Source organism: Hibiscus syriacus, unplaced genomic scaffold, assembly GCF_006381635.1.
Source record: "Hibiscus syriacus cultivar Baekdansim isolate YM2019G1 unplaced genomic scaffold, ASM638163v2 tig00110621_pilon, whole genome shotgun sequence".
Taxonomy (NCBI): Eukaryota; Viridiplantae; Streptophyta; class Magnoliopsida; order Malvales; family Malvaceae; genus Hibiscus; species Hibiscus syriacus.
In genome coordinates, this window is record NW_024062802.1 from 2,290,534 (window position 1) to 2,312,190 (window position 21,657).

General features: G+C 34.9%; 2 protein-coding genes and 1 pseudogene across 3 annotated transcripts; all 3 read left to right on the forward strand.

Moving 5' to 3' along the window:
• The first annotated feature begins 1,630 nt into the window (after nt 1–1,630).
• LOC120136090 (flavin-containing monooxygenase FMO GS-OX5-like) lies at nt 1,631–6,464 on the forward strand. 2 transcript variants are annotated; one of them, XM_039152202.1, is made up of 7 exons: nt 1,631–2,223; nt 2,438–2,508; nt 5,266–5,415; nt 5,498–5,580; nt 5,659–5,794; nt 5,990–6,163; nt 6,256–6,464. In XM_039152202.1, exons 1-7 carry the CDS (start codon nt 1,686–1,688, stop codon nt 6,421–6,423), a joined length of 1,320 nt encoding a protein of 439 aa, XP_039008133.1. In that variant the 5' UTR covers nt 1,631–1,685; the 3' UTR covers nt 6,424–6,464. The 2 variants fall into 2 exon arrangements, with proteins under 2 accessions (XP_039008133.1, XP_039008132.1); XM_039152201.1 differs by lacking the exons at nt 5,266–5,415; nt 5,498–5,580; nt 5,659–5,794; nt 5,990–6,163; nt 6,256–6,464 and adding exons at nt 2,672–2,821; nt 2,909–2,991; nt 3,065–3,200; nt 3,452–3,628; nt 3,699–3,929.
• Nucleotides 6,465–7,651: 1,187 nt separating this feature from the next.
• LOC120135923 lies at nt 7,652–9,335 on the forward strand (annotated as a pseudogene).
• Nucleotides 9,336–9,942: 607 nt separating this feature from the next.
• On the forward strand, nt 9,943–11,825 carry LOC120136091 (flavin-containing monooxygenase FMO GS-OX-like 3). The gene is made up of 7 exons (XM_039152203.1): nt 9,943–10,492; nt 10,624–10,694; nt 10,775–10,924; nt 10,995–11,077; nt 11,153–11,288; nt 11,377–11,550; nt 11,630–11,825. The coding sequence occupies exons 1-7, from the start codon at nt 9,958–9,960 to the stop codon at nt 11,795–11,797; spliced, it is 1,317 nt and encodes a 438-aa protein (XP_039008134.1). The 5' UTR covers nt 9,943–9,957; the 3' UTR covers nt 11,798–11,825.
• Nucleotides 11,826–21,657: the final 9,832 nt, after the last annotated feature.

Genomic DNA, 21,657 nt, shown 5'->3' on the forward strand with positions numbered 1-21,657 from the left:
AGATGAAAATGTAATTTCATTATTGTATTAATTTATAATTTGTAGAGGGATCGAACTTTAATCCGACCATCTAAGGAAACATTTTAGCTCGGTTTACATATACTAGAGGTTCCTGTACTATTCTGATATTTAATATTTAGTCCATATCTTTTATTTTTACAAAATTAAGTCCTTATACTATCGTTTGTTTGAAAATTTTAATTCCACCTCTAACTTGTACGCAGTTTTACTGTTAGACCTAGCAAATACAAAAAAGGCACAATGTCAAAAAAAGTCCCTAACATTTGATTAAATAGTTACTTTGACCCTATTTTTTTTTGGAGTATTTTGGCCCTCCAACATTTTATTTTGAGGCAAAAAGATCCCTACTTAGATTAAATCATTAGTTAGCAAACATTCAACACTCCAAAATAAGGTAATTTTTACCCTAAAATGAAACGTTAGAGGCCAAAGTACTCAAAAAATAATAATGATCAAAATGACTATTTAGTAACAGTAAGGGCTTTTTTGCCCTAAAGTGAAATATTATGGCCAAATTGCTAAAAAAAATAGAGGCTAAAATGACCATTTTGATAACCATTGGGGCTAAATTTGGCATTATGCCATATAAAAAAAAAGGCAAAAATAGGTTTTATAGTTTTTTATATCTACAATTTTTATCAATTGGACCGTTAAAAATGCAAATATCATATCAGTAATTAACGTAAAATGAAAAAAGGAATAAATTAAAATTTTCAAAAAATTCATTTTTAAAATTTAAAATAGTGTGGGGAGCTCTTAGTAATTTAAACCTTTGCTTTAAAAAAAAGGTGGTTTTGCTTGAGACTCCAAGAGCGAGAGATTTAACCCATTGACCCTTGGGAGAGGGGTCATAGACTTGGGCCTCACGACAATTGACCGAGTTCAATAGCACTCCTCCACCAATAAGCACCCAAATCATCAGCCGCCGGTACTATATATTAGGAACCTACTTCCTCTCCTCTGAAATTTCAATCTGTTCAAGTGATGGGTATAATACGGAGGGCATTCTCTTTAATGGCGGGAACTCTTTTCGGGATCTATCTCGCTCAGAACTATAACGTTCCTAACATCGGAAAGCTTGCAAACACCGGCTTTGCCATGGCCAAACACATCGAAGAAAACTACCGCAAACCTTCCGCTACAACCAAGCCAAACGAAGACGACAGCCAGAGCGCTTCTAAATAATTTATCAACTCTATGGGTTTTTTTTCTTCATGAATCAGATCAATGGAATTGTTGTTCTTGTTGAAACATTCATTGTAGTTTTTAACCTTCACTGGATTACTCCTGTAAAATAGATTTCTTTATGTTTCAACTTGTTATCAAAATTTGGGTTAAACTACATTATTCACCATCCACCTATTATTGCTTTTATTTTAGTACGTGATATAATGATGTAAATTTTGGTGGCCAAAGTATAAGCACAATAAAAGTTAACTGACACAAATAGGCGATTTACCCTTAAGATATTTGAAAATACAAAATCTGGTTCTGGAATGACTTCAAGACGAGCAAACTATTGTATGCCATTAAATATGTTTGCTATTTCATGGATAAACAAACACTTCAACTATGGCCTAAGAGAATCGAAATCTCGTTACAGAAACGGTGAAACCGGGATTCTTAGTACCAGAAGAGGTAAGCTGTCCATCGCTACAGTTAAAATGAGAGAAGCTTATAAAGTAGCGGTGGTCGGTGGTGGCTTTGCAGGGCTAGTCACGGCCAGGGAGCTTCAAAGAGAATGTCATCGAGTCACCGTATTTGAAAAGGCCAACAATGTTGGTGGCATGTGGCTCTATGATTCACGGGTGGACACTGATCTATTAGGCCTTGACCCGAATCGGGAAATAGTTCATAGCAGCCTTTACAGATCACTTAGAGTTAACCTTCCAAGGCAGATTATGGGATTCATGGACTATCCATTTGTGGAGAAAGAAGGTGGGGATCCGAGGAATTTTCCGGGTCCTGAAGAGGTACTCAGGTTTCTTGAGGATTTTGCTCGGGACTTTGGGTTAATGAGGTTGATTCGATTTGGGCATGAAGTGGTTCGGGTGGAGCGAGTTGATGAGGTGAGTCACGAGTGGGTTGTTGAGTATAGGATTCAAGAGAATGAGTCAAGATGGGAATGGAAAGAGGAGGTGTTTGAGGCTGTGGTTATTTGCAATGGTAAACACACTGAGCCAAAAGTTGCAGAATTTTCAGGTATTTCATTGATGCCACCCGGAATTTGCATTAAATCAACCTTAGATACATAAACTGATTCAGATATATGCAATTACTTTCATCATTATTGCTATTTAAAAGCTTCCAAATCCATGAATATATTCTTTCTCTAAGTGGAAGCTTATTGTTTAATCATTTTTGTGGTAATAATTCACAGTTTCTAGTAGGTATAATCATTTTCGTCATATTTTAGGCAGGGATACTTGGCCAGGATTGCAGATGCATAGCCATAACTACCGGACTCCAGAACAATTTGAAAATAAGGTATTTAACCATATAAAACTCAAATGCAGTACCTTTGCTTACTTATAATTACTCTGCAGTTCTAGTATGAAGCCGCATACTTATTTGTATGTTTTAAACTTCTGGATTTTTAGTTTCAGAAACCCTTCAACCAAGAGGTTGCTAAATCTTTATCGGTTGACAGATAGTGGTGCTTATCGGGAATGGATCAAGTGCCAATGACATCTTGAAAGAGATTTCCCCTATTGCAAAACAAGTTCATCAGGCTATTAGAGGGCCTGATTCCCAATGGAAAAGGCTGGATAATCATGATAACGCCTGGCAGCATTCTATGGTTTCTTGTTCATTTTATCAGTTTGGCTCAAAGATAAAACTTTAAGCAGTTCATATTTTTCTGATAGACTGAAATTTATCTGCACAGATTGAATGCGCTCGTAAAGACGGTGTGGTGGTATTCCAAGATGGATCAATTGTTGATGCAGATGCCATTATTCATTGCACCGGGTATTTCCGAAAAATACTTGAATCTTTTTACCTATCCTTTAACAAACCCGAGAAATGCTTCGATCTCTTGCAGGTACAAATTCCATTTCCCATTTCTTAGGTCAAATGGGATAATTACTGTCGACGACAACCGGGTTGGACCTCTGTATAAACATGTATTTTCAACAAGCCTGGCCCCTTGGCTTTCTTTTGTGGGACTACCTTACAAGGCAAGAAATTGCAGTTTAAATCCTGATGCTAGGAATCATCTATCTAAATTTTCCTCGAATGTTGGTTAATTGTCACAGATTTTCAACTTGTCATGTTCCTTAACTGCTTAGCTTCATTTGATCTTATGGTTTTTGGCTTATCTAGACTAATCCTAGGCATTTGCTTAGCCTTGTATTGAATAAGATTTAGTAAATATTTTTTGACTTGCATCTCAAGTTTAACACCAGTATATAGGTGTTCACATAATCAGGCAGTACCCTCTGTAGTGATGGAATTTCAGCCAAAATGGGTGGCAAAAGTTCTGTCCGGCAACGTAAAGCTGCCAACCCGAGTAGAGCTGGCATATTCCGTTGAAGAGCTTTACCGTCAAATGGAGAAGACCGGACGACCGAAACATCTTACTCATACGCTTCAACAGGACTACAAGGTTTCGACTTTCCTAAACCGAATCTCTGTGTCGGATTCTCTTTGCTTATTGTCTTCTTGTTTGTTGGCAGTTTGAATATGAAAGATGGCTGGCCGCTCAGTTGGACATTAAGCCGCCGGAGAGGTGGAAGGAAATAATGTTTTTCTCCATCCAGAAAATAAAATCATATTATGGTGACGAGTATCGAGATGCATGGGATGTCGACAAATGGATACGAGAAGTAGATTCCTCTGATTAAACTCCGCAGATGATAAATCAAATATATAGATCTCATACACAATGCTTGCATATCAAATATAAATAGATATATGCAAAGTTTTGATCTGTATTCTTATTATATTCACCTTATACCATTAAACATGAGGCAATTATTTCTTGTTCTTCTTTTGTTCTCGTTAAAAGTTAATGCTACAATCACTTAGACATTGGCCTACCAAATTCCAAAAACTTTTATTGGAGTTGTTATCGTTTTTTCTTCTTCATAGTAACAAGTGTCGTCGTCTTATTTGGAGTATTAGGACCTGTTAACTGTCACTGATACGTGTGTCACGGTAGTTACTATTAATGTTTTAGCAGTCTAACAATGATTTCAATGAATGTTTATTGATTTTAGTGATCATAAATGAATGTTCTCTAAAACTTCAATGAGTATTAGGGTAATTTATCCATGTTGAAAACGAAATATGGTGAATTAGGCAGCAAACAACTTGTGTATTTATAAATTAATATTGCTATCATTGTTTGCGGAGTATTTGAAGTTTCTTCACTGGGTGTTAATTGTATTTCAACTTGAAGCCTTCGATCGTCATAGTGGTGAAAATGGGACAATCTTATAAGGTAGCGGTCATCGGTGGTGGTTATGCTGGACTAGTTACGGCCAGGGAGCTTCAAAGAGAAGGTCACCATGTCAATGTCTTTGAAAAGGCCAGCAAAGTCGGTGGCACTTGGCTCTATGATCCACGGGTGGAGACCGATCTATTAGGCCTCGACCCGAATCGGGAAATAGTTCATAGCAGCCTGCACGAATCCCTTCGTGTTAATCTTCCTAGGCAGCTCATGGGATTCATTGACTATCCATTTGCAAAGAAAGAAGGCGGTGATCCGAGGCATTTTCCTGGTCATGAAGAGGTGCTCAGGTTTCTTGAGGATTTTGCTCGGGACTTCGGACTGATGGAGTTGATTCGTTTCGGGCATGAAGTGATTAGGGTGGAGCTACTTGATGAGGCGAGACACGATTGGGTTGTTGAGTCTAGGGCTCGAAAAACAGAGTCAAAATGGGAATCCAAAGAGGAAATGTTTGATGCCGTAGTTATTTGCAACGGTAAACATACACAGCCAAGAGTTGCAGAATTTTCAGGTACTTCACAGATACCATTGAAAAGTTGCCTCCCAAAGATTATCATTTTTGCTAGTGACGATATGTTTCCATCAAGTACAATTATCATTTTCTAGTCTGGTTTTAGGTAGGGATACTTGGCCAAGATTACAGCTGCATAGCCATAACTATCGAACTCCAAAACAGTTTGAAAATAAGGTATAAAGATTATAATTACTGTACAATAATATATATGTTTTAAGACTTTAGCAACTCAGAAAAGATAAAAATTGCTGTAAAAATTCTGGGTTCTGGCTTGCAGATTGTGGTGATCATTGGCAACGCAGCAAGTGCCCTTGACATTTTGAAAGAGATCGCCCCTCTTGCAAAGCAAGTTCATCAAGCTGTTAGAGGACCTAATGTCGAGTTTAAAAAACTGGAAAATCGTGATAACGTTTGGAAGCATTCAATGGTTTCTTAAACATTTTATCATTTAATTAAGTTGGTTTAAAGATGATCTTTGAGCTAGTCAATTTTTCTTTTTTCCTTTACAGATTGAATGTGCACATAAAGATGGCAAGGTGGTATTTGAAGATGGATCAATTGTGGATGCAGATGTTATTATTCATTGCACTGGGTATTTCCAAATATCTTTTATTTTACTGCAGAAGCAATCTCATGTCTTAAACACTTTGTTCTTTCAATCCTCTTGCAGGTACAGATATCATTTCCCATTTCTTAGGTCAAATGGAATGGTAACTGTGGATGACAACCGTGTTGGACCACTGTTTCAACATGTCTTTCCACCAAGCTTAGCCCCTTGGCTTTCTTTTGTGGGATTACCTTACCAGGTAAACTTTTGTCTTTCAATCGGTTCTAAATTGTGTTATTGGATGTACGACTTATTTTAATCTTCTTTTAACTATTCTCAAACTGCTTGAGACGGATAAAATAAAACAAAAAACAATTAGTAGAATGTGAATCTTAAGATACTCTTTGTTTAATGTTTTAACATGCTAAATGCCCATGGGTGCTTGTGCAATCAGGCAGCTATGACTGTAGTGATAGAATTACAGTCAAAATGGGTGGCAAAAGTTTTGTCAGGCAAACTAGAGTTGCCTACCCAAGAAGCAATGATGCATTGTGTTGAAGAATTTTACCATGAGATGGAAAAGGATGGATGGCCCAAACATCATACTCATAATCTTCAGTACAAGGAGGTTAGCAGTTTAACAACCAAATCTTCATCACTTAAAATGACTCTGTCCCTTTCTTTCTCTCTCTCTCTTCTTATTGTGTTTGTTTTTGGCAGTTTGAACATATAGGTTGGCTTGTTGCTCAATTTGACATAAAGCCCCCAAATTGGTTGAACAAGGTGACGGCTGCATCCTACTTCAAAGAATTGTTTTCTTACGGTGACAAATTTCGAGATATATGGGATATTAACAAATGGATGCAAGAAATAGATTCTCCTAATTGACTTCAACACACCATAAATCAAATAAAACCATTCCCATAACCAATACCTAGAGTTATTGTATCTTATAAAAAGTCGACTTCTTACTCAAAATGATAAGGTTTAATAAATTTCTTTTGATGTTACGACTTACGAACAACGAACCGCCTACATCGTCACGATTAAAACATTTCACTAGACCATTTATAGTCCAATTGTATGTCATTATAATTAATAAAAATTAAAAACCTAATCCATTTATTGATAAACATATGAATTTGTTTTGTTATTTTTTTGTTGCATATGAACTATTAAAGTGAAAGGTTTCTAAAACTCAGTAAGTATTAATGTAATTTACCCATTTTTTTAAAACAAAATAGGGTTCTCAAATTAGGCCGAAGCAAGCAACTTGTATAAATTAGCATTGATGTGGAGACCGATTAGGCCTTGACGCGAATCGGGAAGAAGCTGATAGTAATCTCCTAAAGATTTTACACCCACTTTCGTTCCAATGTGATGTATTCTTCTTCTACCTCCATTTCTATGTACTTGTATTAATCTAGTTTACTAATTAATATATGTTTTATATTCACGTTTGTTTGGAGGGATACTTAACCAGAATTACTACTACATAGTTATAATCACAATACAATCCTCTACACAATCAGCAATGTTTAAACTTATTATATAAAAAACTTAATCATTATGTCAACATAATTAATGTAAGCGCTAATTTGTATCACAAGTAATAGCATTATTTACAAAATGATATCGGATATTATTGTAATATTTTTTTCTTTCAAACAAATATTTAATCTTCTGTAAAGAAGACGATACTCTATAACAAAATATTATATGATATGAATGTCTAGGGTCCATTAATCAAACAGTTTCTTTACGATCATCGATAATAACCCTATACTTGATTTCAATGGTAAACAAAACACTTATAGTTTGTAAAGTGACTTTTCAATCAGTACAGTCACCCGTAGTAAAAAAGTACCATGGGAGAGATCTCCTCTTATCAATTTCTTAAATAAAATTAAAATCATCGTATCATATAATTCAATATCTAATTATCTATCAATTATATTAACTGTATATAATAAATTTAAGAGTATGTTTATTTCGTTGTAACTGATTTTTTAAAAAATATTTTCCTCATTTTTTCAGTATTTGATAAGCAGAAAACAGATTATTTAATATATTTTATTTTTCTAGTCAACATATTTTTCTTCATATTTTCTGAAAAATGACTTACGGATCAATTTCTACATGCCATTTTCTAAACTTCACTTCAAAATATAAATACTCAAAACAAAGTTATTTAATGTATTTTATGGGCTGTTGAGTCTCGGACTCCAAAAACAGAGTCAAATTGGGAGTCCAAAGAGGAAGTGTTTGACGCTGTAGTTATTTGCAACGGTAAGAACACGGAGCCAAATATCGCAAAGTTTTCAGGTATTTCATTCTACTAAAATGATTTCTTCTTTAACTCCATTCTTTTGCTAGTGCATCATCATTTTCTGGTCTGGTTTTAGGTTGGGATACTTGGCCAAGATTACAGCTGCATAGCCATAACTATCGAACTCCAAAACAGTTTGAAAATAAGGTATAAAGATTATAATCACTGTACAATAACATATATGTTTTAAAACTTTAGCAGCTCAGAAAAGACATAAATTGCTGTAAAAATTCTGGGTTCTGGCTTGCAGATTGTGGTGATCATTGGCAACGCAGCAAGTGCTCTTGACATTTTGAAAGAGATCGCCCCTCTTGCAAAGCAAGTTCATCAAGCTGTTAGAGGACCTAATGTCGAGTTTAAAAAACTGGAAAATCGTGATAACGTTTGGAAGCATTCAATGGTTTCTTAAACATTTTATCATTTAATTAAGTTGGTTTAAAGATGATCTTTGAGCTAGTCAATTTTTCTTTTTTTCCTTTACAGATTGAATGTGCACATAAAGATGGCAAGGTGGTATTTGAAGATGGATCAATTGTGGATGCAGATGTTATTATTCATTGCACTGGGTATTTCCAAATATCTTTTATTTTACTGCAGAAGCAATCTCATGTCTTAAACACTTTGTTCTTTCAATCCTCTTGCAGGTACAGATATCATTTCCCATTTCTTAGGTCAAATGGAATAGTAACTGTGGATGACAACCGTGTTGGACCACTGTTTCAACATGTCTTTCCACCAAGCTTAGCCCCTTGGCTTTCTTTTGTGGGATTACCTTTCCAGGTAAACTTTTGTCTTTCAATTTTCATTACAACATTAAGGAGTATATGTTAGGCTTTTTCCTAGCCGAGTAGCGTATCTAATGGCATCATCGGTTCTAAATTGTGTTATTGGATGTACGACTTATTTTAATCTTCTTTTAACTATTCTCAAACTGCTTGAGACGGATAAAATAAAACGAAAAACAATTAGTAGAATGTGAATCTTAATATGCTAACTGTTTAACGTTTTAACATAATAAATGGGAGCTTGTGCAATCAGGCAGCTATGAGTGTAGTGATAGAATTACAGTCAAAATGGGTTGGCAAAAGTTTTGTCAGGCAAACTAGAGTTGCCTACCCAAGAAGCAATGATGCATTGTGTTGAAGAATTTTACCATGAGATGGAAAAGGACGGATGGCCCAAACATCATACTCATAATCTTCAGTACAAGGAGGTTAGCACTTAAACAACCAAATCTTCATCACTTAAAATGACTCTGTCCCTCTCTCTCTCTCTCTCTTCTTATAGTGTTTGTTTTTGGCAGTTTGAACATATAGGTTGGCTTGTTGCTCAATTGGACATAAAGCCCCCAAATTGGTTGAACAAGGTGACGGCTGCCTCCTACTTCAAAGAATTGTTTTCTTACGGTGACAAATTTCGAGATTTATGGGATATTAACAAATGGATGCAAGGAATGGATTCTCCTAATTGACTTCAACACACCATAAATCAAATAAAACTAATCTCATAAGCAATATCTATTTGTGTGTCATTGAACTTTATGAAAATTAAAGAGTTAATTTGTTATTAAACATATTAATTTGGTCTGCTGATTATCTGATCAATTTTAATGTATAAAAATTGGACAATTTTATGTATAAAAACTGTTACTCTGTTGATTATCTGATTAATTTTAATGTCAAAGTTTATCGATATAATATGATTCAATTATATTTTAATTTTTATAGATTTATTTATAAAGATGTAGATAACTTAATCCGACACTGTTCGAACATAGGATTAAGAAGGAAACCAAACACACTGAACAATTTTGTTCTAATTGATATAATTTCAACCGTTTACATCAGATCTGAAATTTCCACAAATCATAGTATAAAAAAAATATTAAAAGAAAGAGTGGTTGAAACTTGAAAGTTGAAACTATTCCATCCATTTCCTCAACCACTAAATAAAATTTTATTTTATTTTGATTTGATTTGTATTATCCAACACAATAATGTAGCAGATTGTTGACATTGGAATATGGATACCAAATAGAACAAACGCGATATCTCAACTGAAGAGGTGAGCGTTTGATCGTTACAGTGGTGGAAATGGGAGAATCTTATAGGGTAGCGGTCATAGGAGCTGGCGTTGCAGGGCTTGTTACAGCCAGAGAGCTTCAAAGAGAAGGCCACCATGTCACTGTTTTTGAGAAGGACTATAAAGTTGGTGGTATTTGGCTCTATAATCCACTGGTGGAGACCGACCCATTGGGTCTTGATTCGAATCGTGAAATAGTTCATAGTAGCCTGTACAAATCCCTTCGAGTGAATTCTCCTAGGCATACCATGAGCTTCTCGGACTATCCATTTGTGAAGAAAGAAGGTGGGGATCCGAGGACGTTTCCGGGTCACGAAGAGGTGCTCAGGTTTCTCGAGGATTTTGCCAGGGATTTTGGGTTGATGGAGTTGATTCGATTTGGACATGAAGTGATTCAAGTGGAGCTATCTCATGAGGTGACTCACCAGTGGATTGTTGAGTCTAGGGCTCGAAAGACTGAATCAACTTGGGAACAGAAAGAAGTGTTTGAGGCTTTGGTTATTTGCAATGGTAATTTCACTGAGCCAAATATTGCACAATTCCCAGGTATGCTTTACCGATGCCAATTAACTACTTGCATTTGATTATGGAACAAATATGCGACATCACTATTGTTAGTCTATAAAGCTTCAATCTTTTGTTTCTAACAGATAAATATATTTTTTGTCATATTTTAGGTAGAGATACTTGGCCAGGATTGCAAATGCATAGTCATAACTATCGTACTCCTGAACAGTTTAAAAACAAGGTATTGAACCATTTACAATCACCTTGCAGTCCTCTAAATGAATCTGCTACAATTCAATGATTATGGGTTATGGCTGACAGATAGTGGTGCTCATCGGAAAAGGACCAAGTGGCATTGATATTTTGAAAGAGATTGCCCCTCTTGCAAAAGAAGTTCATCAAGCTGTTAGAACACCTGGATTGCAGTCGTTAAGGCTGGAAAATTATAGTAACACATGGCGGCATTCAATGGTTTGTTATACGTTTGATCAATTAATTAAGTTGGTTTGAAGTTAACCTTTAAGCTGGACATTTTCTGCAGATTGAATGTGCTCATGAAGATGGTAGGGTAATATTCCAAGATGGATCAACTGTTGACCCAGATATCATTATTCATTGCACTGGGTATTTCTATTTTATATCCTTTTAGAATAAATATGCTTGCTTTTCAATACTCGATTGAAAAAAAAAATCTTGCAGGTTCAAGTACCATTGTCCATTTCTCAAGTCAAATGGGATAGTTACTGTAGACGACAACCGTGTTAAACCTTTATATAAACATGTGTTTCCACCAAAATTAGCCCCTTGGCTTTCTTTTGTGGGACTAACTTACAGGGTAAATTTTTTTTACAACTTTTAGTTGATCCTCTGGGTTTTGGCTTATCTTATAGAAAAGATATGAACATAGGTTTTTACACCATCAGGCAGTGGTCTTTAGAGTGATGGAACTTCAAGCGAAATGGGTGGCAAAAGTTTTGTCTGGCACGGTGGAGCTGCCGCCCCAAGAAGCAATGGCATGTTCTGTTGAAGAATTTTACAGTGAGATGGAGAATACCGGATGGCCCAAGCATCATACACATAGCCTTCAGAATGACGAGGTTACCACTTCCGACAACCAAGTTAACTGATCTGTCTGTCTCTGTTTCTGTCTGCTTAGTTTTGTTTCTGTGATGGCAGGTTGAATATGTAAGTTGGATTGCAGCTCAGTTAGACATAAAGGTTCCCAAAACGTGGAAGGAAATAACGTTTCAGTCGATGTTGAAATGGGTATTTTATTATGGTGAAAACTATCGGGATACATGGGATGTTGACAAATGGATTCAAGAAATAGATTCCTCCGATTAACTTCCGCATACCATAAATCCTATGTATCAATCCCATAAACAATGCTTGAATGTCAAATGTATATTACGAAGTTCTGTAATCATAAATTGACCCTTTATCATTTGAAAGTGTGACATTATTCCCTGTTTTTGGTCTTTCACTAGTTTCAACCAAAATAAGCTACAATCTGAGGAAAATGTGATACTTTCTATCTCACAAAAGAAATGAGGGAAGAATTGTGTAACACCCCAATTTATGAGTTAAAATCTTATGATATTTGTATAAGAAGTCTAATTAAAATTCTGGTTATCAAGGATTTTTTTTAAAAGATTGAGGACTTTAAGTGTAATTGTGTCCTTCGTTGGTTTTAGTTAATTATAGCATTCACATGGTTTGTTCAGACTTTGGTTGATGTGAATTTTTTTATATGTATATATGATGTATAATTTCAACTCCCCAAATAATAAATCATATCTTATGGTACCATAGTGGCCTAGTGGGTCCTGTAAATTAAATTTATTTTGTCTGCAATCTTCTTTGTTATCTCATAAAATACTAGTACCAATCATTTATATTACAGAGCATTCATAATCAACCAAAGCCAACCCTACTTTAAGATATGGAATTCCTCATCATTTTTCTTTCTCTTGCTTTCTTGGGATCGATCCTATGTTTGTTTCATGAGTTGGTGATGAAGTCGATGAAACTTCGAGCAAGATTAAGTGAACAAGGCATCAAAGGAGCGCCTCTGACTATGCTTTTTGGAAACATAAGAGAGATTAAAAAAAAAACACAATCCGCCGTTGTTAGGGATCCTAGCCGTCGTCCACTCACAACTACGTCGCGCTTCTCTTTCTTTTCCTCCAGAAATAGAGGAAACAGTACAGGGAAGTATTATTGTTTGTGAATCAACCTGATGATGTGAAAGAGATTACAACATGCACGTCCTTAGCCTTGGGGAAGCCTTTCTATCAGCAAAAAGAGTTTGGTACTTTGCTTGGTCAGGGAATTCTAACTTCTAATGGGAGCACGAACCAAAGGCGAGAGGAACGCTATGGCCTTCGGTTTGAACCATTGAAAGAATTCCATAGATACAATGTTCTTTGGACAGCCAATAACATCATGGGATGTGCGTGCTAGGGAGGCAAGGAGGGAAGCCATCGCCGCTTATCAATTATGCGTGGTTTGGTCTCGTCGCTCGGAATCTCCACCGGCTTTCTCCTTCTCCTAGCTGGTTTAGTGCTTATCATTTAGCTATCTCAACCAAGGTTTGGGAGTTGGTAATGGAAAATAAATATGAATGTAAATGGGTATAGCATGCAAAAAGGAGTAAATCACAAGGTATGCCATCCAAGTTTGGTGAGATATTTACCTTGTCTCTTAGTTTTCAAGTGGTTATAGTTATGACATAATAGTTTTTAATTTTACCAATTGAGTCCTCAAATTATTATTTAGATTCTAATTAGTTATTTTTATGGCGAGGGAAATTATTTGGATACGAGTTAGTAATTTTGATGGCCTGGATCGTGAGGAAAATATTGGAAGTTGAATTAAAGATCGAGGGAGTTCAAATGGAATTTATATGGTCGATTAATATGGCACGAAAATTGAGGTAATACTTTACTACCTCTTTATGCTTTATAGAATATGTTGGTATTGGTAAATGCATGAATGAAAATGTTTGGGCTCATACGTGTAATTAATGAAGTTCTACCTCGATACGAATGCGGTAGAAAGTAGGTAACTGAATTTGACTCAGATTATTATTATAAGAATTGGAGGACAGTTGGAATTAAATTACATGTTCTGAAATTAAGTGATAAATGAATCAACCATGGATATGTAGATTATAATTTATCTCATTAAAGGTAATTTGATGATAAATTATGAGAATATATCGATTAGGTAAAATTATAAAAATACCCATAGATTGTAAAATGATAAGAATTGTCCCTGTGAGTTGATTAATAACTCTGAAAAGACTTATTGATCTGATAAAACTACATATGTGTATAAGGAATGCTAGTTTGCTTAGAAAATTTGGATAATCAGTTTTAACTCCAAGAGGCTTTGTGCAATATACTAGAAGTCTGTTAAGGGAATCATTTCAAGATCAGAGAATGTTCAAGAAAGCAATAAATCATAGGATCTCTAAATTATATTATTTTTTTTAAGAGTTAATACCGAAATTATCTGGTTAAGAAATTACGAAAATGCCTTTGAGAGATAAAATAGTCCGAATTGACCCTGTATGAAAAAGTACTTTGAGGATTTGTACTTAACTCGATTAAGTAAGAATTTAATTGTTAAGATCCTGTCTTTGTACAGAAAAAATTATAATATTCCGTTTGTAAAATCTGAGAAGACAATTAACCCGAAAATATTCGAATAAGGAGTAAATACTTGAAGAGTAATTTATCGGAGGTATTCTGCTGTCAGAATTGTTCGAAAGGACTGAAGACCGGATTGAAGGAAATGATTGAAATATTATAGAATTGTAAAATGACCAAAATACCCCTGGAATGGAAATGACTTAAGAATGTCACCAAGCTCAGAAATGAATGGATATACTCAAGCTTTGAAATGAATAGAAAAATATTGAGCACTAAAATGACCAAAATACCCTATTGGCCTAGAATAAGTAAATGTCTTGGATTAATTAAGGAATCCAAATAAACATGGATGTTGTACTGCTCTTAAAAGTTATGGAACGCAGTTTAAGTGATCAACCAACGTTAGTGTATATCATTACCTGAATGATATAAGTACCACTTGAATGTTTGTTCATCTTCTCAAATTTGGATAGATGATAATTCTGGAAGTACTTGGCTCAGCTCAACTCTAGAGCGCATACAATACTAATAAGTGGGTATTCGTGAGTCAAATCAACCACGAATACCAGAAGGACTTTATTATATGAATAAATTGAACTGAAATGAAGTACAACGTGTATTTGAAATTCAGAAACGTCTGAATTATTCTAGAAAACTTTAAAGTAATCGGGATAGACTTGCTTACCAAACGAACTAAGTAACAACAATGACTAAGGATTAATAGGTGATTTGATGAGTTTGGAAATACTGTTGAACTTACATTATGAATTGTCATTATGGGTTATGAGCCATGGATCAAGTACGTCAGTATTTCCTGACATTGTTGAAACGTGGAAATGAAATAAAGACCGTTGGAAGATTTATTCAGTGATGATTATGGGGATGATCTATGGATCTGCATTATGGTATTAAAGAGTGAATACACTGGAAGGATAATGAATTGACTTGTTGACATGCATCCGTTTGAGAGTTGTGTAACTCGAGTTGTTTGATAATATGATCGATAGTCGTAGATTGTAAATGACTTGAATCTTTGATTCTATATTTCATCTAAAATCACTTCGGTCATGTTTGAAAAAAAAACAAGTAACGCAGAAGGAAAAGATTCTGAATATCTCATTTGGTTCAACTGGACTGAAATCCTATGAATTCAAAGTATATTCCTGAATACCCCTGATTGTTTGGGTAATGGAATCACTCGCAGTAAATCTGAATTTAGAATTATTATGTATAAAGGTTCCTGAACGTTTTCCTAATGCACACGAAAATATAGTGGGATTCTAATATATCAACCTTAAATGTCTGGCTAGATCGGTTAGTAATCGATTCTCCTCAATAGGACCTTATTCCTGGAATTCGATCAAATTTCATCAGTTTCATGTTATCCAAAATGATAACTACAATGGCCTCTGAAAATACTTGGATTCTCTAGTGTGTTCCCTACTTATTACTGAACTGTTTTATTGGTTTTAATATATGGTACACCGAATTCATTGGTTATTGTTTTATGGATGCACCAATTTAATGTGACAATTTATAGAATATGGCTACTATCTAATTTTTGTTTTGAAATGGTATATGATTACCATGTTTTTGGATTCATGGAATTTATGTCACGGTGCAATTGAATTTTGGAATTGAATTTCGATGGAATAGCTCTGATCAAGCTAAATGGGCCTAATGTGACTCTTGAGGGCCCCAAGATGTTTCATTAGGTCGGCTTTCCTTTGTTGTGTGCTTAGGGTAAGCTATATGGACTTATTGACTTGGGCTTAAGGATACAAGCTTCATAGCCTATCCTTAAGTCGGCTTTCTTTTTGCTATGTGCATAAAGTAAGCTATATGGAAAATAATTTTGGGAACTACTGATGGTGTACCAAAAAAGGGTTTAAACTATGATTTTCAAAAGTTAAACTCTTTTACGAAATTGTGAGATTTACTGGACTATGATTTGTACCTATTATGATTTTATTATACTATTGGAACACACTAGACATCTTATTCGATCTCCTGAAAATGTCATACTTTGAAAGGTTTCTTATGAATTGAGATTCATGGTTTCTACTCGATGAACTTCTAAGGGAACCCCAAATTATTCTGCAAACTGGTATACGTATGATTCAATAAGGAAATTATATGGCTTTCCATTTATCTACATGTCATGTAGCATCATTTGGTAGTTCTTTATTACTGAGCTTTCCAAAGCTCACTCTATCACTCATATTTTCAGGTTAAAACAATTGTACCAGTGCATCTATCGACTTCAGTAAGGGAGTTTTTCCGGCGTGGTTGCAGAGTATGGTACTTGTGATTAGGGGGCATGTAATTGTATTTTGTTTTATATACGAGTCTGAAAATATGTTTTATTTCTGAATGTTGTTAAAGCAATTATGAGTTCCATGTTTTAATAAAAGTTTTAAATTTTCTACTATTTTTACAATGGGTCGCTACGGTGACCCTAATGTGACACTCCAGATCGGATCAGGATATCTGCATCGGTCTGAGGGGGTTACATTTAGTGGTATCAGTGCCATAGTTGAGTCAGATTTTTCAAGATAGACCGACCGGTCGAATTTTAAAAAGATGTATGATCATTATATGCCCCTAGACTACAATCGTACTTCTCTGAGCCGAAACTCCAAAGTTGAGTCCCTATTTGTAATGAGCAAACCTAAGTTTTCACCAGTCAGAACTCTATTTCTTTATAAAGGAATACCAGTAACGTCTTTCTAAATTCTGTAAAGTACCACACAAGGCATGTGAGAATTACTCATCTGAGAAATTTTGTCTCGTCTCCAGAAATGAAATTGGGATATGTTATTGCTTTATGAGCATATTCTCGTAACCAAGGCTGGATTGATTCCACAAGGATGAATTTGTTTCGATTATTTTATTGGAATGAGTTAGAGTTGTGATGAGAATGTATACTCAGCTGGGTAAGGATTAATGGAGGATCTTTACTTCTGTAAAAAAATTACTTGAAGATATAGAAAAACTAATGAAATTTTCATTTTTGAAATTCCGTGACATGAATGAATGAATTTCGAGGACGAAATTCTTTTAAGGATGGGAGAATTGTAACACCCCAATTTATGAGTTAAAATCTTATGATATTTGTATAAGAAGACTAATTAAAATTCTGGTTATCAAGGATTTTTTTTAAAAGATTGAGGACTTTAAGTGTAATTGTGTCCTTCGTTGGTTTTAGTTAATTATAGCATTCACATGGTTTGTTCAGACTTTGGTTGATGTGAATTTTTTTATATGTATATATGATGTATAATTTCAACTCCCCAAATAATAAATCATATCTTATGGTACCATAGTGGCCTAGTGGGTCCTGTAAATTAAATTTATTTTGTCTGCAATCTTCTTTGTTATCTCATAAAATACTAGTACCAATCATTTATATTACAGAGCATTCATAATCAACCAAAGCCAACCCTACTTTAAGATATGGAATTCCTCATCATTTTTCTTTCTCTTGCTTTCTTGGGATCGATCCTATGTTTGTTTCATGAGTTGGTGATGAAGTCGATGAAACTTTGAGCAAGATTAAGTGAACAAGGCATCAAAGGACCGCCTCTGACTATGCTTTTTGGAAACATAAGAGAGATTAAAAAAAAAACACAATCCGCCGTTGTTAGGGATCCTAGCCGTCGTCCACTCATAACTACGCCGCGCTTCTCTTTCTTTTCCTCCAGAAATAGAGGAAACAGTACAGGGAAGTATTATTGTTTGTGAATCAACCTGATGATGTGAAAGAGATTACAACATGCACGTCCTTAGCCTTGGGGAAGCCTTTCTATCAGCAAAAAGAGTTTGGTACTTTGCTTGGTCAGGGAATTCTAACTTCTAATGGGAGCACGAACCAAAGGCGAGAGGAACGCTATGGCCTTCGGTTTGAACCATTGAAAGAATTCCATAGATACAATGTTCTTTGGACAGCCAATAACATCATGGGATGTGCGTGCTAGGGAGGCAAGGAGGGAAGCCATCGCCGCTTATCAATTATGCGTGGTTTGGTCTCGTCGCTCGGAATCTCCACCGGCTTTCTCCTTCTCCTAGCTGGTTTAGTGCTTATCATTTAGCTATCTCAACCAAGGTTTGGGAGTTGGTAATGGAAAATAATAACAAATGAATGTAAATGGGTATAGCAAAGCACGTGGGTTGTGAGGAATTATTGATATCATGCAAAAAGGAGTAAATCACAAGGTATGCCATCCAAGTTTGGTGAGATATTTACCTTGTCTCTTAGTTTTCAAGTGGTTATAGTTATGACATAATAGTTTTTAATTTTACCAATTGAGTCCTCAAATTATTATTTAGATTCTAATTAGTTATTTTTATGGCGAGGGAAATTATTTGGATACGAGTTAGTAATTTTGATGGCCTGGATCGTGAGGAAAATATTGGAAGTTGAATTAAAGATCGAGGGCGTTCAAATGGAATTTATATGGTCGATTAATAGGCACGAAAATTGAGGTAATACTTTACTACCTCTTTATGCTTATAGAATATGTTGGTATTGGTAAATGCATGAATGAAAATGTTTGGGCTCATACGTGTAATTAATGAAGTTCTACCTCGATACGAATGCGGTAGAAAGTAGGTAACTGAATTTGACTCAGATTATTATTAAGAATTGGAGGACAGTTGGAATTAAATTACATGTTCTGAAATTAAGTGATAAATGAATCAACCATGGATATGTAGATTATAATTTATCTCATTAAAGGTAATTGATGATAAATTATGAGATATATCGATTAGGTAAAATTATAAAAATACCCATAGATTGTAAAATGATAAGAATTGTCCCTGTGAGTTGATTATAACTCTGAAAAGACTTATTGATCTGATAAAACTACATATGTGTATAAGGAATGCTAGTTTGCTTAGAAAATTTGGATAATCAGTTTTAACTCCAAGAGGCTTTGTGCAATATACTAGAAGTCTGTTAAGGGAATCATTTCAAGATCAGAGAATGTTCAAGAAAGCAATAAATCATAGGATCTCTAAATTATATTATTTTTTTTAAGAGTTAATACCGAAATTATCTGGTTAAGAAATTACGAAAATGCCTTTGAGAGATAAAATAGTCCGAATTGACCCTGTATGAAAAAGTACTTTGAGGATTTGTACTTAACTCGATTAAGTAAGAATTTAATTGTTAAGATCCTGTCTTTGTACAGAAAAAATTATAATATTCCGTTTGTAAAATCTGAGAAGACAATTAACCCGAAAATATTCGAATAAGGAGTAAATACTTGAAGAGTAATTTATCGGAGGTATTCTGCTGTCAGAATTGTTCGAAAGGACTGAAGACCGGATTGAAGGAAATGATTGAAATATTATAGAATTGTAAAATGACCAAAATACCCCTGGAATGGAAATGACTTAAGAATGTCACCAAGCTCAGGAATGAATGGATATACTCAAGCTTTGAAATGAATAGAAAAATATTGAGCACTAAAATGACCAAAATACCCTATTGGCCTAGAATAAGTAAATGTCTTGGATTAATTAAGGAATCCAAATAAACATGGATGTTGTACTGCTCTTAAAAGTTATGGAACGCAGTTTAAGTGATCAACCAACGTTAGTGTTATATCATTACCTGAATGATATAAGTACCACTTGAATGTTTGTTCATCTTCTCAAATTTGGATAGATGATAATTCTGGAAGTACTTGGCTCAGCTCAACTCTAGAGCGCATACAATACTAATAAGTGGGTATTCGTGAGTCAAATCAACCACGAATACCAGAAGGACTTTATTATATGAATAAATTGAACTGAAATGAAGTACAACGTATTGAAATTCAGAAACGTCTGAATTATTCTAGAAAACTTTAAAGTAATCGGGATAGACTTGCTTACCAAACGAACTAAGTAACAACAATGACTAAGGATTAAATAGGTGATTTGATGAGTTTGGAAATACTGTTGAACTTACATTATGAATTTCATTATGGTTATGAGCCATGGATCAAGTACGTCAGTATTTCCTGACATTGTTGAAACGTGGAAATGAAATAAAGACCGTTGGAAGATTATTCAGTGATGATTATGGGGATGATCTATGGATCTGCATTATGGTATTAAAGAGTGAATACACTGGAAGGATAATGAATTGACTTGTTGACATGCATCAGTTTGAGAGTTGTGTAACTCGAGTTGTTTGATAATATGATCGATAGTCGTAGATTGTAAATGACTTGAATCTTTGATTCTATATTTCATCTAAAATCACTTCGGTCATGTTTGAAAAAAAAAACAAGTAACGCAGAAGGAAAAGATTCTGAATATCTCATTTGGTTCAACTGGGCTGAAATCCTATGAATTCAAAGTATATTCCTGAATACCCCTGATTGTTTGGGTAATGGAATCACTCGCAGTAAATCTGAATTTAGAATTATTATGTATAAGGTTCCTGAACGTTTTCCTAATGCACACGAAAATATAGTGGGATTCTAATATATCAACCTTAAATGTCTGGCTAGATCGGTTAGTAATCGATTCTCCTCAATAGGACCTTATTCCTGGAATTCGATCAAATTTCATCAGTTTCATGTTATCCAAAATGATAACTACAATGGCCTCTGAAAATACTTGGATTCTCTAGTGTGTTCCCTACTTATTACTGAACTGTTTTATTGGTTTTAATATATGGTACACCGAATTCATTGGTTATTGTTTTATGGATGCACCAATTTAATGTGACAATTTATGGAATATGGCTGCTATCTAATTTTTGTTTTGAAATGGTATATAATTACCATGTTTGGATTCATGGAATTTATGTCACGGTGCAATGAATTTTGGAATTGAATTTCGATGGAATAGCTCTGATCAAGCTAAATGGGCCTAATGTGACTCTTGAGGGCCCCAAGATGTTTCATTAGGTCGGCTTTCCTTTGCTGTGTGCTTAGGGTAAGCTATATGGACTTATTGACTTGGGCTTAAGGATACAAGCTTCATAGCCTATCCTTAAGTCGGCTTTCTTTTTGCTATGTGCATAAAGTAAGCTATATGGAAAATAATTTTGGGAACTACTGATGGTGTACCAGAAAAGGGTTTAAACTATGATTTTCAAAAGTTAAACTCTTTTACGAAATTGTGAGATTTACTGGACTATGATTTGTACCTATTATGATTTTATTATACTATTGGAACACACTAGACATCCTATTCGATCTCCTGAAAATGTCATACTTTGAAAGGTTTCTTATGAATTGAGATTCATGGTTTCTACTCGATGAACTTCTAAGGGAACCCCAAATTATTCTGCAAGCTGGTATACGTATGATTCAATAAGGAAATTATATGGCTTTCCATTTATCTACATGTCATGTAGCATCATCTGGTAGTTCTTTATTACTGAGCTTTCCAAAGCTCACTCTATCACTCATATTTTCAGGTTAAAACAATTGTACCAGTGCATCTATCGACTTCAGTAAGGGAGTTCTTCCGGCGTGGTTGCAGAGTATGGTACTTGTGATTAGGGGGCATGTAATTGTATTTTGTTTTATATACGAGTCTGAA

What these genes read in the sequence shown, in the direction of transcription:
- LOC120136090 (XM_039152201.1), top strand. Translation starts at nt 1,686, where the DNA reads ATGAGAGAAGCTTATAAAGTAGCGGTGGTCGGTGGTGGCTTTGCAGGG. An exon ending in AAAAGTTGCAGAATTTTCAG is followed by an intron (nt 2,224 to 2,437) that starts GTATTTCATTGA and finishes GTCATATTTTAG; the next exon opens with GCAGGGATACTTGGCCAGGA. An exon ending in CGCTTCAACAGGACTACAAG is followed by an intron (nt 3,629 to 3,698) that starts GTTTCGACTTTC and finishes GTTTGTTGGCAG; the next exon opens with TTTGAATATGAAAGATGGCT.
- LOC120136091 (XM_039152203.1), top strand. Translation starts at nt 9,958, where the DNA reads ATGGGAGAATCTTATAGGGTAGCGGTCATAGGAGCTGGCGTTGCAGGG. An exon ending in CTGAACAGTTTAAAAACAAG is followed by an intron (nt 10,695 to 10,774) that starts GTATTGAACCAT and finishes TATGGCTGACAG; the next exon opens with ATAGTGGTGCTCATCGGAAA. An exon ending in ATCATTATTCATTGCACTGG is followed by an intron (nt 11,078 to 11,152) that starts GTATTTCTATTT and finishes AAAATCTTGCAG; the next exon opens with GTTCAAGTACCATTGTCCAT.